The 25,664-nt window shown below is 43.3% G+C and overlaps 2 protein-coding genes across 2 annotated transcripts; one reads left to right on the top strand and one right to left on the bottom strand.

Moving 5' to 3' along the window:
* Positions 1 to 73: 73 nt before the first annotated feature.
* Positions 74 to 12,864, bottom strand: SDF4 (stromal cell derived factor 4). Its single transcript, NM_001397370.1, has 7 exons — positions 12,764 to 12,864; positions 11,552 to 11,900; positions 6,546 to 6,682; positions 6,222 to 6,335; positions 3,707 to 3,865; positions 2,576 to 2,751; positions 74 to 1,949 (listed from the first exon to the last, which is right to left on the bottom strand). The coding sequence occupies exons 2-7, from the start codon at positions 11,857 to 11,859 to the stop codon at positions 1,773 to 1,775; spliced, it is 1,071 nt and encodes a 356-aa protein (NP_001384299.1). The 5' UTR covers positions 11,860 to 11,900; positions 12,764 to 12,864; the 3' UTR covers positions 74 to 1,772.
* A 434-nt stretch (positions 12,865 to 13,298) lies between these two features.
* B3GALT6 (beta-1,3-galactosyltransferase 6) lies at positions 13,299 to 18,809 on the top strand. Its single transcript, XM_015297129.4, has one exon. It carries the CDS (start codon positions 13,565 to 13,567, stop codon positions 14,597 to 14,599), a length of 1,035 nt encoding a protein of 344 aa, XP_015152615.1. The 5' UTR covers positions 13,299 to 13,564; the 3' UTR covers positions 14,600 to 18,809.
* Positions 18,810 to 25,664: the final 6,855 nt, after the last annotated feature.

Below are 25,664 nucleotides of genomic sequence, written 5' to 3'. Positions count from 1 at the left end.
ATGGTTAAGAGTCTGCTACCTACATTTAAACTGAAAACTCCTAAAATGTTACATCAGCAACAAAGCACTCACATTCTTGTTAATGATGCTTTAATACAAATGAAATTCTCCTCTGATGGGTTTCAATTCTTCCCATTCATTGAGAAACCTAAAACCAGAACATTTCCAAACCACAGAGAAAAAAAAACTCAATACAAAATGATATATGTATATAAAGACTCTGAAACAAGCCATTTAACAAAAACAAACCAACAAAAAGTAGGGAATACTGAAACAGAAAGACAGTAATGCTTATATTTACATTATATTAAGAGAATAAATTTAATCAAATATAACATCTTAATCGGATTTTTCAGGCAACCCTTCAGAAAGAGGGCTTTTACAGTAAAGATGAAACCAGCGTAAAAATACTTTATTTAGACAGTAGTGGGTATGACCTCTGCGTTGCACGAGACTGTCAGGGATTACCCAAAACCAGACCGATTAAAAACCTTCCCAAGTGCTGACTGCACTTTGCTCTGTCAAAAGCAATTCAAAAGCAAAGAACGTATTTCTCCCAACCTTAACGTTCGTGAGCTCATCAGCATCACTAATTTGTACAAACATAAGTACCTACACCAGTCTCAACAACCACTTTTAGTTCAGTAGGAATCATACATCTAGGCGAAGCCCCGTGCTCTGTGCAGCCTCTGAAATGCACAGAAAAATAAAAACCTGGCACCACTTTTCTTTTTAAGTAGATGCAGAAGAGATTCTCTAACGTTTAAAGCAAGCTCTTTTCACAGCTCTTAAAGCTCTCTTCCGGCAGGAGAACCTGGATTAAATTCTCAACAGTGCATAGCTAGGTTGAGATGCCTTGAAAAATGTACTGGATTATCACAGATGAACGAGGAATCTCAGGAATATGGCTATCATCTTTTCTCCTGACTCACAAATACCTGCAACAGTTACTGGAAACAGACTATGAGAACAGCATTTGCTGGAACTCCTATCACGAATCAACAACAGCGTTCAACTCTTAAGCAAAGTAAAATCCAGTAAGAACTGTATCTCAAGACATAAACAATGACAATAACCAAGTAACCCATTGATACTGAGTACAGATATCATTAGATGTGTATTGACTACACAGATCAGTGAACAGTAAGAAAAGAACTGAGCATGACTGGAAAAAAACACACATAGCAAGAACAGCCCAGGCAGTATCATCTTGATACTATTTACTGATTTTCTTAATTAAAAAAAAAAAACACAAAACTTTGAAATGGATATGACCGTAAACAAAATACAAATGGATGATTTGCTGAGCAAAACAGAAGTATTCCCAATCAGTCTATGAATGGATATCCTCATGAGGTTAGAACACTTATCTGAACCACAGTCCCCTTTACAAAAGCCAATATCTTTCAGTGTTTATTGGTGATTTCCCATGGATCAGCAGCTATGAGGGCAACAAGTTAAATATTTAAGATGCCTCCACCAAATGCAATTAGCCAAAAGCAGCTGGAACTTCAGCTGGATTATCTGTATAAAACAGGGTGAACTCACGCAGTCCAGTACCTGCCTCGTTATTTTTGGGCTTGGTTCCTAATTTTACATACCAAAGGCAACAAAGCTGTAGATCTTCTATATGGACGGAAGGTTTTTTAGTCTAGTACAACACAGTACGCATATAACACAGATAGCAGCAAGGAAACTTTGTGAGTGTTGATTTTTTTTGTTTTTTTTCAAAAGCAGGAAAGTGCTTCAGAGCTCTGGAAAAGCGAGCAAGGTCAGAACTCCTCATGGACGTTACGTGCATAGTCCATAAGTTTGCTGCCTGTGAAGTATTCGCTGTATTTCAGGATCTCCTCCAGCTCTAAGTGATGGTTTTGATTTTCATCTGCGACCGCTATCATTTGCTTCGCTTCATTTAGGGCATTGTATTCATTCATAGGATCCATATATTCCTAGAACAAGAAAATGATCAGCAATCACTACAAACAGGTGTGTGTCTTCTGGTAGATTCTTCAGTGGACACAATTATTTGGAAAAAATCCCTACATCCACATACAAGCCTGAAGAGGCCATGAACTAGAATCCACACTTAAAAATGTAATTTTGAAGCAAGAAAAACACTCTGAAAGACACGAGATCCCTGTTGTTCTCTAGTCTATGAGGCCCCAGGGCTGCTTCATTTCACTTTTGATACAAGTTTTTTTTTTTTTTTAAATGAACACATTGCCAGTTGCTTGTTTTGTAAGTATGACTCATTGTCCCATTAAATGAAATCCGTGGCTTGTTTTCACGTACTACATATCCATGCAAGCATCTACATTACAAAGAAAACAAGCCCTAAAAGCATACCTATGAATAACAGCGATGCTAGGAAAAGTCCTCCTCCTCCAAGAAAAAGCATTACAACATCCTTCCTCCAAGCACCACTGAACAGTACTACAGACCAAGATTTGGTAGACTGCTAATTCAAATATTCATGATACTTCATGACTTCATGATCTCTAAAACGGTCTCAATCCTGTGTTTAAAAAACACTCATTGATTTTAAGAATGCTAAAACTGTTTGATGGAGACCTACCTCCAGCTCTTCCATCGTGACAATACCATCATGGTTAGCATCAATGACGTCCTCAAATTCCTTCCTTCTGTCTTTTACCCAATCATCATCAATGTCTTGAGCTTGCTGGTTCTCTACAGTACCGACAGGTAATGAAATGAACTCTGAAAGGGTAAGCTTCTTATCTCCATCTTGATCTACAACAGAAATACACAGTAACTGAAACTTACTTGCTTAATGTCCATTAGAAATAAGATATTCCTTCACATTAGAGATGTCACTAGTACAGCTGACCTTGTTTCCACAGTCCACAATCCTGACCATGCCACAGAAGAACTGGCTACTCTTTATGCCTTTGGTTAGCAGAAAGCTCTATTATGGCACCCACACAGTGCTTTGGAACCTATCAGTATGCAAAAAACAAAGTACTCAACCGTGTCTGAAAGATACACCAGCTGGCAGGCTGGGGATTGATTTTATAGTTGCTGCTCATTTTTATTTATTTATTTTTACTTAATCTGTTGAGCATAAAGTATCTGACAGCTGTATCCAGCCTCCTATCAGAATTCAAGTGAAACTCCCCCTTTATTAAATCAACTTCTCGCTAAGTAGGAGTTCACTTATTCTTTTCATTATTATTTTCCCAAGTATGACTAACTATTGACTCCCCAGGAAAAATATTAGTGGAAATATCAGTGAAAACCTTAACCATGTATTTCCACTTTCAGCAGCGTATATCGCAATTCTTACACGGTTGCTATGCTGCAGAAATACGAAGCAAGTATTGCCTCCTCACTGACCATTCACATCAATATTTTACAGTATTTTAATATTCATCAGATGCTTTCTGCTATTGCTACAGAGACCGTACAAAGCAGCAGCATTTGAGTGTGAAGTGGTGTCAGCTGAGCTGCTCTGTAAGAAGTACTCAGAATACCTTTGCAATATATAATGCTGTGCTGCTCTTTAACAAGCAGAGGTTAAATCTAGTCTTGAATAATATACAGACAACTCTACAGAGATGCCAGCATTTGTGCTAATGGTGTACGTATAGAACAGAGAAAACAAGACATGCCAAAACTCCACAGTGAGCCACGGCACTACAGTGATCTAACAACGCCTTACAAAAAAACATCTATTAAAATGGTATACCCAAATCTCGGATGATTTCTTTGACCATAAACTTCAGCATTCCCCTGCTGTGCTCTGGATGAAGAAAGGATAAGAACTCTTCTTCGTTCAATAACATATCAGGAGGTGGGTTGTCAGCTTGGTACCACCGATCCTTCAGGTTATCCAAAACTTCCTGTGCTAGAAATTTAAGATTAAAACCACATGTTTAACCTATTCACGGTTTTTAAAATATATCATCATCTATTAATTATTATTTAAACAAGGATGACCTATGAACCAGTTACTTCATATCTCAACTTCCAAGGAAAACTGAAACAGCGCCCTGGACTTCGGCCTAAGTATTTGAATTGTTGGAACCATGAGAGATGTAAGAGGGTAACTCTACTAAAGAAATACAGATGCTATCCAAAGCACCAAGAAATACATTTGGTTTCCAGTTAATTCAGGATATATGCACTCATTACTCCTTTTGGCTGCCTTGTCTATCCTGTAACAAAAAACACGGGTTTTAGTTCTTCGTAAAATGCAGATAAATATTCCTGCTACAAAGAACAAATGCAAGTCTAAGCACCCACATACAAATACACACATCAGCACCAGTAATCATTTTACAACTCTACCTATTTGATCTTACATCACGCCAATAAGCACTTTAAGTGAAATTTTCCTAAATTCAAATGAGGTTCATAATTTAAACATGAGTTTCCACTAAAACCACACCAGTGACTTGATGAAAAGCCACCGTGCAGCACACAGCACGAACATTAGACACAGCAGTGGTCCTGAACATAACCAAACAGGAAAACAATACCTGTGCAGAGTATTCTTTCTCTGGTGTAGGCATTTTCTAAATGACACGTTGGAAAAAAAAATACAGTCTGTGGCATACCATATCTGTAAGATGTACTAACAAACATGAAAAATGAAGCACTAGCATTTCACAAGTCGTAAAGAAGCTCTGAAGGACCACACTCACTGCATAATATATATACATATATATGTATATTTAATTTAACAAGCTGTCTTCGATATCTCCAGCATGCTTTTGGTTGTATGAGTTACAATAGAAAGAGAAGCAGGCACGGTAGCATCTATGCTTTTTCTGAAATGATAGTTGCAATTTCAAGTTAAGCCTCCAGCACGTTTTTTTTTGTGAACAGTAAAGAAATTCTTTGGAGTCCTAATATGAATCTCAAAGTCAGTTTGTAAATGGAAAGATTTAGTTATTTCAAAAACACCCGTTAGCACTGGATAATCAGATTATGAAACATTAGAAGTCATAAGGCAGCCTCCTTCTTTGCCTGCTTTTCAAGTCCTTAATGAAATTCAACTGTCACTGATCAGTTGAAACCACAGTTATCTGAGTAAGTTAAATCAAGTTGTTTCCCCAGATTTGACCTGACTTCTGAACTGTAACATGCTAGAGATCATCATCAGCTTCCGCCTAAAACCCAGACCGTGTCTTGATTCCCATGTTCAGTTATTTTCTATTGTACAGACATCAGAAGTACTTTTACACAGCACTAGAGAACAAAAATACATTTTGACTATCATCCTCAGCAAGCAATACAGTTAATTTGGTTTTCCCAAACAAGGCTCGTTACCCAGGTAGAAAAATTATACACGTACTTCCTATATACAGTAAATCTTTTATCTGATGAGCATTCTTGTAAACTGTAGCTATTAACCACACTGCCATAGAACATGCTGCACAGGTGTTTTCCCTGCCACAGAACTCAGAGGCCCATTTGCATTTTAGTTGCTTTTTGATACGTGGAAAATAAAACCCATTTTTAAATGACTAATTCCTGCAAGGAAAGGCTAAGGCTCGATGTTTTACTTAACAATAAATTTGAATACTTTTAGATGTGGGCAGGTTAATCTCAAGCATTGCCACGTTTGTAACAAGTCAGATTCAAATGAAAGTTTCAAAAGTAGTAGGGAAGAAATGATAAATCTCACTGATCTGAAAAAAATCTCTCAGATAACTTAAATGAAACATGAAACAATTGTTAGGTAACCTTCTGCTATTAACTTCTAGAATCCTTTGCAGTTCCTGAGTGCCTGTTTGAGCAGAACACCATCTGACATGCATAGATACATACTATTTGTGCATACACATTCCTCCTCAGTTTTAGAGCAGAAATCAGGTACTTCCAGCTACTTGTCATCTGAGGTAACAGGGAAGCTGATACTCCAGGTAACAATGCAATGGTCCACAGATAACACAGGTTAACAAACTTGAGCAGACCATTAGACACAGATACCTGGAACCTTTCAAATAGGAAGTAACAAATAAGGAACCAACGTTTTCAGTGTTAAATATTTGAACCAGGAGCACTGGGAGGGCAGATGTGATTTAGAAACAATTCCAGTATTTCTGCCTTATGCCTTACACGTTCTACTTTAGCAAGAGGCTGCAGAACTACCACAATATTAGTCTTGCATTAAGAATAGTTCTGACACTCAGGCTCTAGGAAAGTAAAAGAACAGAATTAAAACAACAAGCCACACTCCAACAGTCTCCACTTACTTTCTTCATCTATTTTCAGCTCTTCGTTGTTTTTGATCTTCTCTGCAATCTCTTTTTCATTAAGTCCTTTACTTGCCAAAAATTTAATTTTATATTCATCCCAGGAAACGTGACCTGTGAGAGAGAACCACACCTCAGACACGACTTCGTACATTCAAAAACAGGAACGTTGGGTCTCATTTCTTAACAAGACCATCACAATAAACTTTATGAATAGTAACATGAGAACTACCACCTGATTCACTTTCCTGTTTCCTTACAGCAGACAAGCCTTGTGAAAATAATCTATTATGTCACAAGAGGCAGAGGAAATACTTATCTTACCATCACCATCAGGGTCCACAGCTCGGAAATGCATTTTATTCTCTTCCACAGCTTCCTGGAAATGTTCATCTGTCTTCTCCATGATCCAGCGCTGCATCTCTTTAGCGCTTATCTTTTTATCATTATCTATATCCACTCTACGAAAGAAGAGCAGACAAGATTTACTTCTAGTTTTTTAAATTGAAGGGATTACATATAGGATTAATACAGAAGACTGTATATACTCTGAGCTTACAGCAGAAAAGCACACAAGAGAAAGCTCCCTTGTTTTTCACATCTATCCTTCTACAAGCAGGTACAGTACCTACAGAACTAGGTAACTACCTAGTTCAAAGACATTCTACCATGTTTCACTCTGCTGTAACTTAACTCATTTTGATACTATGCTTTTGAGTACATTTTTAGAAGGAACTGCAAATACTGATGATATCCTAATGATTCAGAATTGTCAACTGCCAGCTCTTCCAGACTTTCACGACTGTGACAAGATTCTACCCTAAAAATCTCCCAAACCAGTAACTCCCTCTCAATTTATCTTCCCAAATGCTTTTTTTCCTTGTTTTTCCAAAGTCTCTGAAGCTTACAGGTAAGCTGCCTTTACATGTCTGCCTTGATCATGTCATATTTTTTCCAACCATTAAAAACAATGAAAAAGTAAGGTGAACATCCTTGGTGCAAGGCCTTTAAAAGAAGGCTTTGGAGACCTTAAAAATGGGGGAAAATAAAAAAATCAAGTTGCCTTGATGACCCCTTGATCTCTGGTAACACACTACAGGTAAGACACTTTAACTCTTAAATGGGCACATTGCAAAAGCTCTGCACATACATTTGTCCCCATAATTTTAGAGCTAGCAAGTTCACTTGGCTCTGTCAAAATACACAGCTGTACAGTGCTATTGAGCAACACTGCTATACCTGTTGAGAAACACGCTGACAATTCAGTCAGTGAGATGAATAAAAGATGCATCCAACCTGACAATCCACTGTTCTACTCTATGTACTACCAATACTGCTTTATCAAGACAGAGAGACTGCCAAATGGGCAATGCCATTAACACTATTTCATTAAAGAGAACTTAAAAATAACAGTTTAACAAAGACAACAGCCTGCCACTTGGGGTTTTTTTTTAAGCATATGATTATTTAATTACAAAAAAAAAGGTAACAATGTTTAAAACTGAAATCAGTAACATTTAAAAGGCAAGATTCTATTTAAAGCAAAACAAAACCACTCTGATTCAAACAGATAAAGGCTGCCAAGTTGTTTTTTCTTTAAATTGAACTAGTCTTAACTCTATTTGAAGCGTTATCACTGAAACTCAAGCCATTAAGTGTGAATGCACTTAAATGTCACCTAAATGTTAAAGGCTTAAGACAAATAACCCTAGCATTTGATCTTCTGAAACATTATCACTGTTTTTAAATATTGTAAACACATTTCTACCTATTTATGCACAGACTCAGCAACTTTTCACCAAACAACAGCTAGATCAGTACAATGGTCATGTTCCACTTGTGTCATCTTGCACTCACCAGGTGAACAGTGGGGGTTTTGATATGGAGTAGGTGCTAACAGAAACGAGAAGGGAAAACAAAGCGCTTTCCACCTCGATGTTTTATGTTGTAGTTCCTTCAGATCAAAGCTCTCAAACTTACTGCTTCCCCATTGTAAGTAAGAAGAAGGGTAAAAAACATCCCATTTAACGCTCTTCTAGCTCATGAAAGTACACCATTGTTCTGCTAGCAAAGTACAAATCCGAGCCAAAAAACATAACTTGATCGTGCTTCCTGTAGAAGAATGATCAGAAGATCTCTGATTGAAAGCACCATCTCAAGACTGCAGGAACCTTGGGCTGTCTTGCACTATTTCCTGACCTGGCAGATAACAAGGTTTCTACAAAGCCCTGTAGTAAGGGCTGCATTGAAGATGTCAAGCCTGGAAGAACAGCTGTTAAACACAGGCGTCCCATTTCTCAAGCAGGAGCCATTAAAAAAATCAGACTCCTGTGGCCACCTGTCAAAAGGTCTGAAAGTTTTATTAGTAAATAGCTGGACACTCAGATGTTCAGATTCATGCTTTCAGGTTCCTCAGTGACTACAATGCAACACTGGGGGAGCGAGGCAGCAGCATGCTCACCTACAGAGCTAAAGGTATGCCTTGATCACCAAGTACATACTGCTTTACAGTTGGTTTCTGCTGCATCCAAACAATGCTAAATTGACCCAGAAAATGATTTTGAAAACTGGAAGTCAAAGGAAAGTGCTATTTAAATCATAGGAGATACAAAAAAGTAATCAAATGTATTTTCCTAAAAAATTTACAAGTACAAATTAGGGAATGCACCTTACTTAAAACCTTCCAAAAGCATTAAATACAAACTTTTTTTTAACTGAACAATACAGAACCTTAATCAAAATAGAAGATATCTAAAACAAGACAGCTTAGAACGCTCCAATTAGAAATGCAAACTCCGTCATGCTATGAGACAAACTTGGAAGTAGGCAAGGGAGCACGGGAAAGAGGGATGTGGAATGGCAGAACCATTCAGCATGTATAGTGTAAAAGAATACATTTGTTAACATTAAATGAAGGAACAACATGTCTGTATGTGGTAGTAGCTAACAGAAGGTGTATTTAAGCCTCTGACCTCATCTACTACCACCAAGACAAAGCACTCTGCTAACCACAAAACTGGAGCTGTAAGGCACTGAAAACATCAGCAAAATGCAAATCGTAGAAGGGCGCTCATCCTTCAAACTCATAAAAGCAACTCCATGACCAAAGACATTCTGACTGAAAAGCCATACATACATTACTAAACAAAACTCTCATGAATTTATCAGCTTCAATTTATGAACTTGAATTAGTACAGAAGACACGTGACTCAATTTACAAGATAACTTGCCCTTAAAAGCAAGGCTCACCAAACTGAATTCCAGAACCCAATGCTGCTGATTTCACAGAATCAATGAACAACTTAGATTGGAAGCAAGTTCAAAATCACCCAGATCCAACCCTGCTGCTACAGTGAGGCTGTTAACCACTTCGCTCTGTGACTTAGTGAAATCAACATGACCATAAATAGATTCAATTGCTTTCAACATCCTTCCTCCTCTTCCTTTCCTCTCATAAAGGCCCACCTACGTATGCCAAGCTGCAGCATACTGTAAGAAAATTATTTATAGATTCCTAGCTCATTTCAGCAGAGACTTTAGCTTTCCTTCCCCTTCTCCATGTAGCTTAAGATCTTCTCACACACCTGCCCTTGACAGGGAATGAAGACTACAAGATGCCCCATAGATTTCTGCACTATGCCCTAGCTTCACAGGGCAATGTGCAAGCATGCACTCACTTGTAACGAGTCACTTCTACAAACAAGTAAGGCTTGCCCTCCCAGTAAACAGTGACTTCTGAAACTGAAATACAGAATTATGAAATACTCTTGCTCTTTCAGTAACATGTAAGAGCCTGAAAAACATTTGGAAAGCTTTTCTTCCAAGTTTTACCTTTATTTTCAGTAACCATGTTAGACAAGGGTTAACGCTTTGAATTGAGTACCTTCTATCACACTGGCACACCACTATCAAACCTTTCATTAATTAAAAACAAGTGGAGGTTTTCTTTAAGCCTTGGAATAAAACACTTCCACAGCACCTGTACACCTGTGACTCACCAGCTTTTCCCAAATGCATTCCTCTCCTCAAGCAGCTTTTAAGAGAACACCTAGAAAACCATATTCCTCACAATGTATCTGTGTATTTTTAATCACCTGACAGAATGCAATTTCAAGTACACGGATTAAGTCAATCCAGAATCCAATTGCTGCCAAAAACAACCTGTTCTGTAGCACACACAGAAATGAACAGAGCTTGCAATTGTGAATGACATACTACTAACCACCACCTGAATATTTCCAATAAACACACAGCAGTAAAGAAACTGAAAGCTTCTCACCACAGTCTTGCTATTTACATTTGTATATATCCTAACAATAAAGCTAGTGGTCTCAACACCACACCACATCGTAAAGAACTGCAAATAGACACGGCAGCCTGGTTGCCCTACTTGCTTTGGTTGCCTTTATTCAGGAGAACACAAGTTAGAAAGAATAAAAAAAAATTTAAAAGCAGCGTTGATTGGCCCCTTTTTCCCCTGCTAATAAAAGGTTACAGGAAAAAAAAGTTCTGCTAAGCCTTCCCATTTCATCCCAAATATATAAACATCACCACAGCAACATTACCAGGGTAATCTGTTATAATCCTCTATAGTAATCATGGAAAATAAAGCTAACTCTGCCATCTAGTGGCGCTGTGATTCAATCTGGCAGCAGCTCAGCACTGCACACCTGCTTGCTCACTCTCCCCAGGTAAGATGGAGAGGAGAACTGGAAAGGTGCAAGAACTCATGGGCTGACACAAAGACAGTTTAAGAGGTAAAGCCAAAGCTCTGCTTTGCTTGCACACAACGCATTCATTCCCTACTTCCCATCTGCAGGTAGGTGCCAGCCACTTCCAGGAAAGCAGGGCTCATTGCACACAACAGTTCCTTGGGAAGACAAATACCATCACTCTAAACTTACAGCAAAGCAATGCAGCGTATTATTGCTGGAACAAAATCCCTTCTGAAGTCATTGCACAGGCATTCTACCATTTGGAAACTCTTCCTTACTAATCTGCCAGTCTACGTTACAGATGTAATACATTATTCACTAAGAAACGAGGAAAAACTACTACTTTTCTCATCTAAAGTGGCTATGCAGATATATTCACAAAGAAACAATACATTCATCCATAAATTTCACTAGGTCACAGCACCAATCCTGAATGAATACTGCTTGCAACTCCCAACACTGACATTCTCACTCCTACAGATGCTTTATACAAGCAGGCTACTACCTGAGGAAGGCACACTGAGCACACACTGCTCACAGAACAACTCCGCCCTCACTCATCATTACATTTTTAAAATAGTGTAGAGAAATGAACAATTTTACTCTGAAGCTTACTTGGAAAAGATGACCATGAGCTTCTTCCTGTTTTTCCTGGGTTCTGAGTCTTCCTCAAACTCTTCCATCTCTTTTCCCAGAAAAACTTCTTGATGAAATTCTTTGTTGAGATGTCCATCCATCTCCATTTTGACCCCATTCAAGTGATCTGGAGGCAAGATCTCATTCTCATCCCTACTGTCAGCTGGCTTCTCTTTGAGGGCTGAATTATTTGCAGGCCTTGCATAAACATCCATCAGAAGAAATACAAACAGAAGGGACAAATACAGAGATCCCAAACTGCAGAGAAAGGCCTGCCTTGACATCATTGTTTTTCCTTCTTATTCAAAATAGCGGCTGATTAAATAACCTAAAAACGAAAAGGAAGAAACACACACAAGTTAAAAAGAGCAGAACATCCTGCCATTAATAAAGCTTCTCCCCAAGCCCAGAAGAACACATGAACAAATATACTGGCCTATAACATATCCTAGGCTCTCTGGGGAGAGCACTGGCCCCACACTGGGGCCCTGGGCAGTCTGACCTGATGGGGGGCACCCAGCCCACAGCAGGGGTTGGAAAAGGATGGGTTTTATGGCTGCTTCCAACCCAGATCATTCTAAGATTCTATGAACGTAAAACCCTGTTAAACGAAACATATGCAACCAGAAAGTGAACTGTGTCAGATATCAGCCTGCACGGCTGTAATCTCTATCAGAGGACTTTGGATTGCTAACGGCCTCACTCTGCTAGGAGCACCAACCTCAGGTACTCCAGAGGAGCTGGTCTGAGAGTTACAACGCAGAGGCAGCTCGGAGCACGGTGGCCGCAGCATCACCTCTACAAAAAAGGCTGAACGACAGAAAGGCGTTTTTTTGGGAAGAGAGGAACCCAGTGACAAGCGGCACGGCACGCAGAGCGGCAGCACGGGGCAGACACGCCTCCCGCCACCTGCCTGCTGCTGAGGGAACATCGCTGCCACGTACGAGTTCGCAGGCCTCAGAGACAGGGAATAAACCCACAGCCCTCACACGGCCCTCAGGGACGCAGAGCCCCAGGGCAGAGCCGGAGGACGGGCCCAGCCCGGGTAGGACTCACGCACTGAGCGGCGACCGTTAGATCTCCTCAGAAGGAGGACGCTCCCCTAACACTACCATGCCCTCGGAACCGTGACAGAGCGGTCCTCTGCGGCCTCACCAACCCTCCAACCATCTCTCCCCGCAGCCCCGGTACCTGTACGGGACGCGGCGGCTCCTCATGCCCGGCCCGTCTCCCTTCAGCACAGCAAAAAGACACAAGCAATCCCCCGGCCCGCTCCCACCCCTCAGGAGGTTACAGCCACAGAGAGGCGACCGGGACGAACCAGCGCTGCGCCGGAAGTACGTCACACGCCGTGCGTACGTGAGGGGCGGCGGTTGCCATCTTGGAGCCGGGCGAGACGCGCGCTGAGGGTTTCCCGGCTGCCATTTCTCCTCCTGGCTCGGCCCCCTCTGCTGCTAGATTTTGAGGTCTTGATAAAGACGGAAGGCAGAACCCCTGCCGCTGTGGCACGGGGGGTATTTATTCGTCCGCTGCTGGTAAACCTTGTGAAACGTGACCGTCATTTACCCAGTTAACGCACCAATGAGCTCCGCCCGTCTCTCTACGCCCGCCTACGTGGCGCGGCGCGCCCTCAACCAAAATGGCGACGACAGGGCTTCGCCCGCCCTGTTGCAAGATGGCTGCCGCCGCGCGCCGCCGTGTGTGGGCCGGGGTGGGAGGCGGGGCCGCGCCACACGGCGGCGGCGGGCGGAGCGGCAGGGGCTTCGCGCAGCGGGGCCGCGCCGGAGGCCCGGCAGGTAGGGTGGGCCTGGGCCGGTGCTTCTCTGATTAAAAAAAGAGGCTGGAAGGTGCCGTGAAGGTCAGGCAAAGCGCGGTGAGGGCTCCCGCAGGAAGCTTGTCCCCTCTCAGAGGCCGTACCCCGCCCCTGCCATTCCCGCCTAAATCTTTGGTGTGTGTGAGGGGGGAGTCCGGGCCTCGAGGCCTGCAGGCTCCATGAAGCTGCTGCGCCTGCTGTGCCGCCACAAGACGGCCCTGGGCCTGGGCGGCCTGTCGCTCTTCGCCGTGGTCCTGCTCTACCTGGCCAAGTGCACCTCCGAGGGCCTGCGGCCGCTGCCAGCCCCCCGCGGGTTGCCCCACCAGCAGCCCCCTCTGCCATGGGGTGCCAGGGGGCCGCCCGCCATCCCGCCGCCCTCCCCTCCTCAGGAGTCGGCCTTCTTGGCGGTGCTCATCACCAGCGGCCCCAAGTACACCGAGCGCCGCAGCATCATCCGCAGCACCTGGCTGGCAGCGGCCGGCCGCCCTCCTCACGACAACATCTGGAGCCGCTTCGTCATCGGCACGGGTGGGCTGGGGGCCGAGGAGCTGCGGAGCCTGGAGCTGGAGCAGAGCCGCCATAGGGACCTCCTTCTCCTGCCAGAGCTGAGGGATTCCTACGAGAACTTGACCGCCAAAGTGCTGGCCACGTACGTCTGGTTGGATCTGCACCTTGACTTCCAGTTCGCCCTGAAGGCCGACGATGATACATTTGTACGCTTGGATGTGCTGGTGGAGGATCTGAAAGCCAAGGAGCCGCGTCGCCTCTACTGGGGCTTCTTTTCTGGCCGTGGTCGAGTGAAGTCTGGCGGCAAGTGGAAGGAGAGTGCCTGGGTGCTCTGTGACTACTACCTGCCGTATGCCCTAGGTGGAGGCTACGTGCTTTCTGCGGATCTGGTGCACTACCTGCGGCTCAACAAAGACTACCTGAACATGTGGCAGAGCGAGGATGTCTCCCTGGGAGTCTGGCTGGCTCCTATCGATGTCAAAAGAGTGCACGATCCTCGCTTTGACACTGAGTATAAGTCACGGGGTTGCAACAATAAGTACATAGTAACGCATAAGCAAAGCATCGAGGACATGCTGGAAAAGCACCAGACCTTGGCTAAAGAAGGGAAGCTCTGTAAGGAGGAGGTTAAGCTCAGGCTTTCCTACATGTATGACTGGGGAGTGCCACCTTCCCAGTGTTGCCAAAGGAAGGATGGCATCCCCTGAAATTCTGAGGAAGGAAAAGGCAGATTATTGCTGGACTCTCTGAGCTGGGTTACTGTTATCTGGGGAGAATCCCAATAACTAGGGCTTAAAAATTACTCAAAAGATTTTGCACGATTCATTATGTCACAATCAATGAAACCCTGAAACTCCTGAGAGCTACTGGTGTGGCATGATGTAAAGTTGTTTATAAAAGAGAAAGATATGACAAAAACCTGGAAAGGCTCACGTTACAGGATTGAAGGCAAATTATAGGTTGCAAGATGGATAGTACAGAATTCTGGGGGAGATAACTTGGATCAAAAGCTGCTAGAAGTTTTTTAACAGATTCTATGATATATTTGCTAAAGATTGTGGCAGGCCTTTACACTCTAAGATTGTGAAACTAACATCTGGTATTTATTTATTGGCAAGAAACAATTGTCAATTTGGCAAGGCTTGAAAATTCAAATGCGGCCGCAGATTGGTTGCTCTTGACAGTGGGAACAGGTGTCTGTCACAAGCATTCAAGTAAGGAGAACAATTTTGCACCTGATATTCACATTAGGGGAGGGAGAGAGTCTGTTCTTTGGAGAGTGCTCTGATTTACAAGAATAGAATTATTAGACCTTTCTGTGTAACTTGTCTCTTTTTGTTGTTGTTTTAAAGACACCTTGTACATAAATTATCTGGCAGCTACAGAGTAAATCTGTATTTAGAAAGGTGGATGAGTTACATACAGCATTTGGCAGGTAGAGTATATTATTTGGGGGCACATAGTTACGCTACAAAGCTAGCTTTCAGTTGTTAGGCATAGGTGGTGTTCTCAGCTTATTGTCCAAACCCAGTACGTCTGAAGAAGCATTCCACCCAAACAGCAAATAATCCTACTACTGCACAGTCAGATATTGTAGCCTTTGGATTGATATTATTCTAGAGCGCTTGCGTACAACATACATTAGCAGGATCAGGTCAGCGGAGGGTATTCAGAAGTCAAACGAGATTGCCCTAAATTGGATAGCTCAGATAGGAAAGCGAACTCTCTATATAGTCAAGATTATCATTTAAAGGCTGCTCTGGTTATCATTTAGAGGAAGGGTGATGTTTTTCCCCTAAATTTTGAGGGCAGCCCTGTCTGAAGACAGCCTTTTCTCCTGTTTCAGGAGCTGCACAGTGCTCTGAGGAAACAAATTCCCTGACAGTCCCATTCCTTCTTTCTCCCCAGTACTATCTCCTAGTGGAACAAAAATAATTTTACTGAAGGTCTAAGTTAATTTCTTGAGTGATATGTCAGTAAATAGGATTATTTCCCTTTGTCCTGTCTGCTCTACAAAGAATTCTAGCTCTGACAGAGCTTTTCAGCATCAAGTACAATACAGAGCAGTAAACACAGACTGGACTTTCTTGACTTGTAGAACAGACCACTTAAACAATTTCAACCTCAAACTTTTAGGCAAGCCTGTAATTCCAACACTTTTGAATGGCAGATGCTCTAGTACACCAATATTTTTTTTCCAGTAGTGCAGAGCCATTGACTTCCAATAACCTTTGTCAGCAACAGATCTTTCAGTATAAGCAGTTTTTACTTCTGTGCCTGAGTTTTACTGGTTGTTGCACACTGCACTTTCATACAGTTCCCATGATTTCCTCCTCTCCCTGGGCAGTGTCTGCTCTCACCTGCAGGAAGGCACAGATTGCAAAGGAAGAAAACAAAACGTTGCCAGTATCTTTAGTTTCGTTTCTTAAATTAGCAAATTAGCAATTCATACCAAAGGAGTAGAGGATGTTATTCTGTTATTCTTCTCTTGTTTTGATTAAATTATTGGGGATTAAGAAAAGTCTTCTGCAAAGGATGATTCTGTGGTGTGAAAATCTGAATGAATCCAACTTCTCTCTGAAACAAATTTAACAAATACTGGAAATAAGTTATTTTAGCATGTGTCCATTCCAGTGCATGTCCACGTATTGACAGGCAGATGTGCTTTTCAGCAAGCTGTATCATTCCAGAACAATAATTTAATACTAAACAAGATTACAGGAAATTTAAATCGGTTCTAGCATTTTACAAATGCCTACTTGTTATTTGGGGTAAAGCAGTACTGTGTGTATATATGTGGTTAAATGCTTGTAATGTGAGTATTTATAAGTATTGAAAACGTGTTATGTATAGGAAAAGTAAGGTGGTTAAGTGTCATATTTTACATTTGTTTACAGAAGTACTTCAGTGTCCATGAGAACTGTGTACCAAGCGGTGCTTGAGATTGTTGGTGTATAGGCCGTGATTTCAGCTCCTGGGATCTGAAGAGTGGGCCAGAAATCTGCTGCATGTCTCTGGAGCTGATGAGAGCATGCTGCTCAGCACCTAAACCCATGTCTGTGTTGGTGGGAGTTGTTTACAGTGCTGACTTGGGCACTTACCTGCCCCTGACGGCTGTGACCGGGGCAGCGTTAAGGAAGGAGGAGTGCTGAGTCTCCATCTCATCTCTGACCCATGGAAAACACGATGCACACAAATAGCTGTGAAATTCTCTTGAGCAGTTTCTTACAACCTTCTTTATTATTTAGGTAGCTGGAGATGATCTGGTACTTGAAAAACCACGGTGTAACCGTTGTCTCTCTTAAGTCATCATGAGGAGGCTGACTTCAGTGGGTCCAGCAGCTGGGAATGTGTTCCTCTGCTTCTGGGAAACAGTCTGTTGGTCTATGTCAGCTATATCAGGATGAGAAGTTCTGTTGCAAAACCTGGAAACAGAATTATCCAGAAACAGATTTATTTTTTATGGCATTCCTATTGGCAATAGCTTATTGGTACGTTGGCTTTTTGGTTCTTAAGTAGTGCTTCTGCTGGTTTCTACTTATAGTTTGCTATTTATAAACACTTTGTACTTCTAATATTATTGGTGGTGTGCAGAATCATGAGCACTTCAGCTTTTCTGGATATCAGTGATGACACTGATGCACTCTCGTGCAGGTGTGTTGAGTTTATAAGTTCGTATTGGTATCCATATAAGACTACCACTGAGTCAATCTGCAAGACCATCGAGCTATTTATTACCATCAGGTTCTTCAAAGAAATAAATAAACCCAGCATTTAGCGTTCTTACAGAGGCAACAAATGCAACAAGAAACTGATTGATTGTGAGATATTTTCTCTGGCTGCATCTAAATCTTGATACTGAAACATTTAAAGCTGACAATGGCATAAACTCAACTAGAAACTAGATGTTATTTATAAGTGGTACACGACACCTCATTCTCCTTTAGTGTATAAGAAGGAGTAGCTAAATCATTCATTTCAATACTAAGCAAACAGTTCCCCTAAAAACCCTCATGTTTCCAAGAATTCCTACAGTTTCAATTAGAGAACCAAACTTATAAGTACTGTTCCTCAAGCTCAGTGCTTCCTTTCCCAACTGTTTGGTCTTGTCCATGTGACGCTTGCTCAAACACAGCTCCTGCATGTCATGCTTCTGACAAACTTTACGTTTTCTGTAGTTGAAATACCTCATTTTGAACATTTCAATCTGTATTCCTTATCTGTTATCGCTATGTTTGGGGGTGGGGGTCTCCATTCAGCACTAGCTTGGCAGATTAAGAGCACAGCAGCACAGGCAGGTGATTAGGGTTTGCATTTCTATTCCTTACCGTTCAGCTCCAGCATCAGAGTTGAAACATGTTCTTGCTAATGCTGCCTGCTTGACAAACTGTCAACACCTCTCCTGCTCTGTGTTTAATTTAGAACACACTGCCTGCAAGACTCCAATCTGTTGCTACATGTACCTGTGCAAGATATGTTTTTGCCCTGGAACTGGATCTACTTTATGCCAACATAACATGCCTGCTATTACTTTCTAATACAGTCCACTTAGGTAGTGTCCAGTAAAACGTGGAGCTGGAGCTGTTCCCTATGGCCTACATGAAGCTGAAGGATGCTATGTGATAAGTGTGCCTTTATGAAACAGAATGGGGGTGCTGTGCTAAGTATATTTTAAACAGTTGAATGAAATTGCACATTTTGTTTTTGCAGCTATAAACTTGCTGTTGGGGAGTAGGGAGTGGCACAGTATTTGCTCAGCATTTACATAGGGAATAAACTGCTAGAAACCTGCGATTGATGATGATAACAATAACTGTATAAGTATATTGTATAGGTATTTATGTCCTTCATACATGCTGTTATTGGCCAAAGGGGTCTGTGTGCTGTGATTTTTAATAAAAAAATACTTTTGCTGTAGAGGTGACTGCTTGTTCTGCTTCACAAGCATAACACAGTGCTAGGATTGCTTGTAATAGGCAATCTCCTCTTTTACAGAAATAGTAATTTCAATGGCAAATCAAGTTAAAGAGGTCTTGTCCATTGCAAACCTAGTACAGTAGGTAAAACCACGTGTGAAGCCCCGTTTGCTTTGAGATATGCACTGAGCCCACGTGGTGCCTGAAGTCATAGCAGAACAACCTTCAGTTATTGGTCTCCATGGATTTCTGAGGAAGGCATGGAGAAATGGGCTGGAAGCACTATGAATTATGCATTATTAGGACCTTGCCACCCTGTCTTTCAATGATTGTCTCTGGGACACGGTGGGATCTCATTGCTCAAAGCCTCGTTACAAGCGCAGTCATCCACTTCCAAAGAAAGCTACTTCAGAAACGGTTCCAAGGCCAAATGATCTAAAGTAAATAAAGGCACAACTGCAAAGCCTTGAGCCTAAGATGAGTTCTTTTGCTACATGGTGTTAGGTGTTTTGAGTTCCAACACAAACGATCAAATTGCTGTTGAAGCGAGCGTAAGGAAGAGGAGACTGACAAATAATGCAAGTCAAGGGAACTAATTCAAAGCACACCGCCCAGGTCATCTACCAAACCAGATACACATTGGGATTTCTGCCAGTTACTGAGCAAGTTGCCTAAAAAAAGGATTTATGGATCACAGAAAAAATAGAGGAGCACTCAGTGTCCAAGGGCAGGCAGGGTTTTGTTTCACAAGGCAAACACGCCAGCTCGGGGTGAAGGGACTGCTGCAGGACCACACAGGGAGCCTGCCCAGGCTGAAGCTGGAAAGGGCTCTCCTGGCTTATCCAGAAAGCTGCTGCCTTCCTCTGGCTGAGGAGAAAGCTGTGCAAGTCTTAAGGCACAACCAGCTCTCATGAGTTCTTCCCTTCACAGTGAAGCAAGCCAGAACCCTACAAATCCATTTGATTTTCATCCTGCTTGTGGCAGCAGAACTGAGCCATCCAACCATCGCTTTCTTACAGCAGCTTTGCCTCCATCGGTAGCTTCCCCATGGACATTTAGGCACCCTGTGCAGACTGTCACGGAGTTACAGTGGCAGCTGTCAGCCCCAGTGCCACCAAACGAGCCCTTTGGGTGGCTCTCCATCAAACGCTGGGGCTATTTGCCCCAACCAGGCACTCACACAGCAGGAGGGAAGGAAACGAACAGGGCTGAGGTGGTCCCACCAGCTAAACGCCTGCAGCCAGCACACAGCACCAGGAACTCCTAGCAAGATTTCAGAGAGATTCGCTCGTAATTCAAGCCTCCGAAACAGACAAACTACACATCGTGTCTCCTCTAAACTCAAACCCACCTCTTCCACAAGAGCTCAGCTAGCGGAACACCGCCCCAAGCCCCCCAGTCTGAGCCCAAGCACGCCCTCCCCTCCCTCCCTTGCCTTTTTCCACCAGGTCTCGCGCATCGCAGCCATCTGCCCCAGGTTGCTCCCACATTGATGTCCTCCATCACCACCCAAACACTCCGCATAAACAAACAAACTGCAGCAAAACAAACAAGAAACCCGCAGAGCTTTTCCCTACTGCTTTCAAACCCCATCACTGCCCTCGAGGAGGGAGCTGGGAAGGAGCCAAGGAGCTGCAGATGTGGACCAGACCCAACCGTTTCAAAGGGACATGAAGCAGTGTGGATGTTGTCCATCTGTTCTCCCGTGTGTTCTGAATACTTTTAAACGCCTTTTCTTCCCAACTAAAATCTCTCACAACCCTATAGCAAAGCTCGCTTCCTTTTTTGCATCTTTACAAACCTTCAATTTCTCATAATAACAGCTTAGAAAATTATTCTTAGTTGCTTAAGTCAGAACTGAGAGGGAAAAAAACCTGTTGGGAATTCCCGTTCCATGGGTTGCTTGCCCTATGAGATTCAGTCGCTAGATGTCACCATGCGTCTTTTAGACCACAAAAGGGCATGAGTTCCTCTTTTGATTAAATAAGTCCAGTTTTTGGGGGGACCTTCATCAAGAAATGATGGTCAGCAACCTGATGGAGCTGCACGTGTCTCTGTTCAGTGCAGGGGAATTGGAGACCAGACGGCCTTGAAGGGTCCCTTCCAACTCAAGCCATTCTATGAAATAAACATGGGTTTCACCAGCTCAGAAAGCAGTAGATGTAAGTGTTTGGATTTCCTTCTTTTAAGGGAAACTCTCCTCTAAAATTCTCGAGAAAGAATTTGGTTTCCAAAGCCTCCTTCCTGAGCTTTGAGTTTGATTAAAGGAGATGCAGGAATGCAATGTATTAAGACTTCCCAACACGCTAATTGAATGTAGGAGGTTCTCAGGTGAGACCTAGCTGGAATAAGGAACTAATTGCTCATTACATTTATCTGTCAGCTCTGGAGCTTTGAGCAGGAGGAGCCCAGGATGAGCACAGCCACAGTGGGGCTGCACCCCAGTGGTGCTGGACACGACCCACAAACATCCCACATCTTAGTGAGATGGAGTGGTTGATCTGCTGTTGATCTCTCATAGCCTTTAGACCCAAACATTGCTTAAAACCCAAACTTCAGCCATACTTTCCACATCCTCTCCTCCTTTTTTTTTATTTTTAATTATTATTGGGTTCAACAAAAACATAGGGGAGGAAAAAAAAAAAAACATGGAAAAATCTATATGCTGATTCATCTTTTGATGACAGCTCAACAAATCACATCTGCCCCCCCTGCTGCCCGCTGCTGGATGATGGCTCCTGATTTCTGGAGATGCCAAGATCACCTCTACAAGGCAGCACAGCACACAGGTTGGCATAGGGACTAATGAACACCACCTCGTTTAAGGCCACATCCCCACCTTCTGCTGGTCCCTCTGATTCCCTGCTTTGCTTGACAGCCAAGTCCAGGGAATGTGAGCCCTGTTACAGCATCTGTTTATTTTCCAGGCTAATGTGCAGTACTGAAATCTGAAGTGTTGGGTAAGTGGAGGAGTCCCACACCAAGTGCCTCCAGTGCAAAGTGCACTGTATTTAAACAACAGCGGGGACTGGAAAATTAATAACATTGCCTTTTTTAAATAAAGAGAAAGGTTGTTGTTGTTGCTGGTGATCAATTGATCTGGGATGGTGCCAAATGGCTCCGGTTGGCTTTGAAGCATTGTAGCACAAGACGCTGCAAAAACAGAGCAGATCCTAGCCACAAGAGTTACAAATATTTACTTTATATATTTACTTTAGGGAAAGACTCAAGCCAGAGATAGTAGACCTCGACTGCAAACATAGCAGCAATTGAGGTGCTAAGAATTGGAGTTTGGGGTCTAATCTTTCTGATCTTATCTTGTCTAATAAATTTGTCTTGCTTTTCATGCCTTGACCTCAGTAAAACAAATGCTCTGTGCACCAGAAAACACCCATACATCGGGGTGTCACACTGTGCTCTGCTATGATCAAGGAGCCAGGAGCTCACCCAGCCATGGAGAAACTTCTGTATCTGTTGCCATTCCTTGGCCTGCAATGCCCTGAGCACTGGGTGTTGTGCATCTGCTATTCGGGCAGACCCCAGTGGAAATATGTGTTGAAATGAAAGCACCAACTACTCCATGCCTCAGTTTCTCTCTCAGCAAAGCGATAACAGCGTTATCTCCTCCAAGGGCATTGTGAAGCAAAGCTATCAAAGACCTTCAGCATCCAGGCACAGCAGGATCTGGGGAAGCGTGTGATTATCTTACGCCTTACAGAAGGCCAATCTGGCTCCTGAAAAGCTCCATCAAAGCAAAACCCAAAGCTGGAAGGTTTATGAGGACAGGGAAAGGGGTAAGAAAACAATAAGCAAGATCTAATTTCTTAGGAGTAACGGATAGTCCCGGGAGGATATAATTGAAGTCTGTAATAGCTGCAGATAAGATCAGGCTGAGTTACTATTTTCAGCCAGTCTGAGACATCAGGACTGGAGGCACCGAAATAAATTCTAAAACCTGAGACAAATGAAATGCAGTCATCAAGAATCTGCAGGGTCTCAAAGAGAGAGAGAGAGCAAGAAATGCATAAATATTGCAATGGGTGGAACTAGCCACCAGGCAGACTGTGCTGTCCCGGCTGTCCTAAGTGCTGGGGTCAATAAGGAAGAGAGAGGTGTTTGTCTGGGGAAGGACTGAGATGAAAAGGAGGAGCCTGATGGGGTAAAATGACCTTGATTTTCATTCCAGCTGTGACGGGGGGAACTTTATCCTCATTACAGTGCACCAGCAACAGCTCTCCGCTCCATTTGCTTTTGGAAATGAGCAGGGCATGACAAGAAAAGAGCCATGTTCAGAGCAGGGAGTTGCACCGGGCTGATCTGTAGGAGCCCAGAGAAGTGGGCAGTGGCTGTATGAAGAAAGCTTCTCCTAGGGGGGGAACCTGGTCACCATGCCATGATCCGTAGGCCTGGAAGTGCTCATCTGAGGACCCCAAAACACACTCCCTGCACTACCAAGGCAACAGGGCATGCCTTCAGCTGCCTCTTTCCAGACAAAAGTTAAGGACCCAAGGCAATGGGGTTGTTTAGGCTGAAGAAGAAAAGATTGGGAGGGCCTAATGGTGAGCTACCAATACTTGAGAGGTCATCAAGAAGAGTGACCCAGGCCTCCTGTGTGGCAGGAGGACAAGAGGCAACGGGCCTGAGCTGAAATAAGAAAGGTTCTGAGTGGCTTTAAAGAAAATATTCATCATGCCAAAAGTACTGAAACAGTTTGTAGTGCAGTCTCCATCTAAGGAGGTTTTCAAAACCCAACCAACCAAAGCCCTAAGTAACCTGGTGTGCCCCCAGAGCTGTTATTGGTGAGCAAGACGTTGGGCTGGAGATCTCCTGAGGTCTCTTCCAGCCTGACTTCTCCTAGGACTGACAGCATCTGCCTCCACTCATCGTTGGCATGCAGAGATCAGCCTTGGCCAGGGCACATGACAAATGGGAGATTACATCACCGGGCAGGGGAACGCTTGGGAGACATCCCATCATTTATTTTACATCAGTTCCACATTGGCTTGTGTGGAGAGCACCCCACCCAACCCATGTGGGTCTGCTCACTTCCTACCTCTGACAGCTTGTTTATTCAAAAGCATTTGGCTCTCTATGCCTTGCAGATGAAATAAGAGATCAAAGGCCCTAATTTCCTTTCCTCCCACTGCATTCCCCTTCCACATTCAGGCAAGGGTTCACGTTGACCAAGGAGCTCTTCATGGCCTGAGAAGCACAACTCTGAAGAACCCCCAGCAAAGGAACAGGCACTTCCATTGAGCTCAGGCACTAATTAGGGACCCTCATTGCCAGAGAACTTCCCAGGCTCTACCTGCCCTGGCCTCAATCAGGAAGGTTGGTGTGACGGAGTGATTTCAGACAGGAATGTCACAGGAAGACCACAACAACAGCACCACAGCATCCCTCACAGCCCAGCATGCTCTGCCTCTTCCATAAGCTTGACACAACTGTCCCATGTGCCCTCTCCTTGAATTGTTCATTCCTCTCCTGCCTGCAAACAACCTGTGATTCACTGATTTCTTTCTAAGCAAACACGCAACCCCTTCCATGCAATCAGAGGTTGTTTACTTCCCAGCTTCCCCTTTCATGTGAGGCCTGTGGCTTTCCATTTCTCTTCAGGCATCAAGCACTAATTTCACTTGGCTTTTGTCAGAGAAATGGGCTGGAACAAAGAGCCATAAACAACTAGATCAGTAACACTTATGTTTATTTAAAAGGCAGTTTTGTGGGGCTTTTTCACTGTCATTTTTATTTTAACCCTTGAACCAACATATTTGTGTAGTTTCTCTCTCTGGCTTTGCAGAAAGAGAAACTGAAGGAAGCAAATAAGAATAGAAATGTATTACCTACTGAATTTAGGATGATGTGATCGTTCAGGGCTCATTGATCCTGCACTTCACCAGCACAGAGCACACACCTGCATTTGGAGGCTCATGCCATTATTGCAAATGAAGCTAGGTAACAGGTTCAAGGGAAGGGAATGGGAAGAACACAGTTGCTGGGCACAGCTAGAAGAAACCAGTGAAATGAGCTTGGGCAAAATGTGTTTTAAAGTAGCTGCACTGCCAACAGTTACAAACTGTGGGTTCGGCAGGGATGAGAACCTGAAGGGCACAGCCAGAAACCCACCCGGATTTACAGTCAGGACTGGAGATGTTGTTTTAATATTATGGTTTTCCATTGAACGTTTTGTGGCCGTGAAGGTTTTCTCCTCGTTGCCACAAAACAGGTGGAAATGAAATGCCCCTCTCAGGTGGGGGATTAGGGCCATCGGGTCTGTTTTTACCTTGGCTGCCTAAAAGAGCTGAAGCATTGCCTGTACCCAGCCCCAAATCAGCCCTTGAGCTCTGCATGGAGAGCACTGCAGCATCCCACTGCTGAACCCTCCTCTTTCTGAAGCTCTCAGATTTGCACAGAGCATTTTTTTGTCCTTGGGGAATGTTGGAAAGAAAACAGTGTTGTCGATAACTGTGAATTGCACTAATTGGGATATTTAATACTTGGTTGCAATTGCACTGGTGCTGAAACCTTTGTACCCCAGCTATAAAAGACCCTAGTGTCAGAAATACAGTAGAGTTTTTCATGCCAACTGCTGTTCTGGGTTATGGCTCCAGTCTGGCTGCATTGCTCGGTGAAATATGTTATTAGAAAATTAAACCAACAAAGACGACGTTACAGCAATGCTCAGTCTCAGCCCAACCCACAGAGGGCTGAGACATCCATCACAGAGCAAGGGATCCCATCCCAGGTCCTCCTCAATGCTGGCCTCATCCTGCAGTGGCACGGAAGCTTTTGCTTCCTCTCCTCTGTCCCTGTTCCCAGCAGTGTGCTGGGACACAGCACCCTTTGACAAAGATCT

Source organism: Gallus gallus, chromosome 21 (genome assembly GCF_016699485.2).
Source record: "Gallus gallus isolate bGalGal1 chromosome 21, bGalGal1.mat.broiler.GRCg7b, whole genome shotgun sequence".
NCBI classification, from domain to species: domain Eukaryota; kingdom Metazoa; phylum Chordata; class Aves; order Galliformes; family Phasianidae; genus Gallus; species Gallus gallus.
The sequence above is the reverse complement of the archived record's forward strand: the minus strand, read 5'-3'. Positions and strand labels throughout refer to the sequence as shown.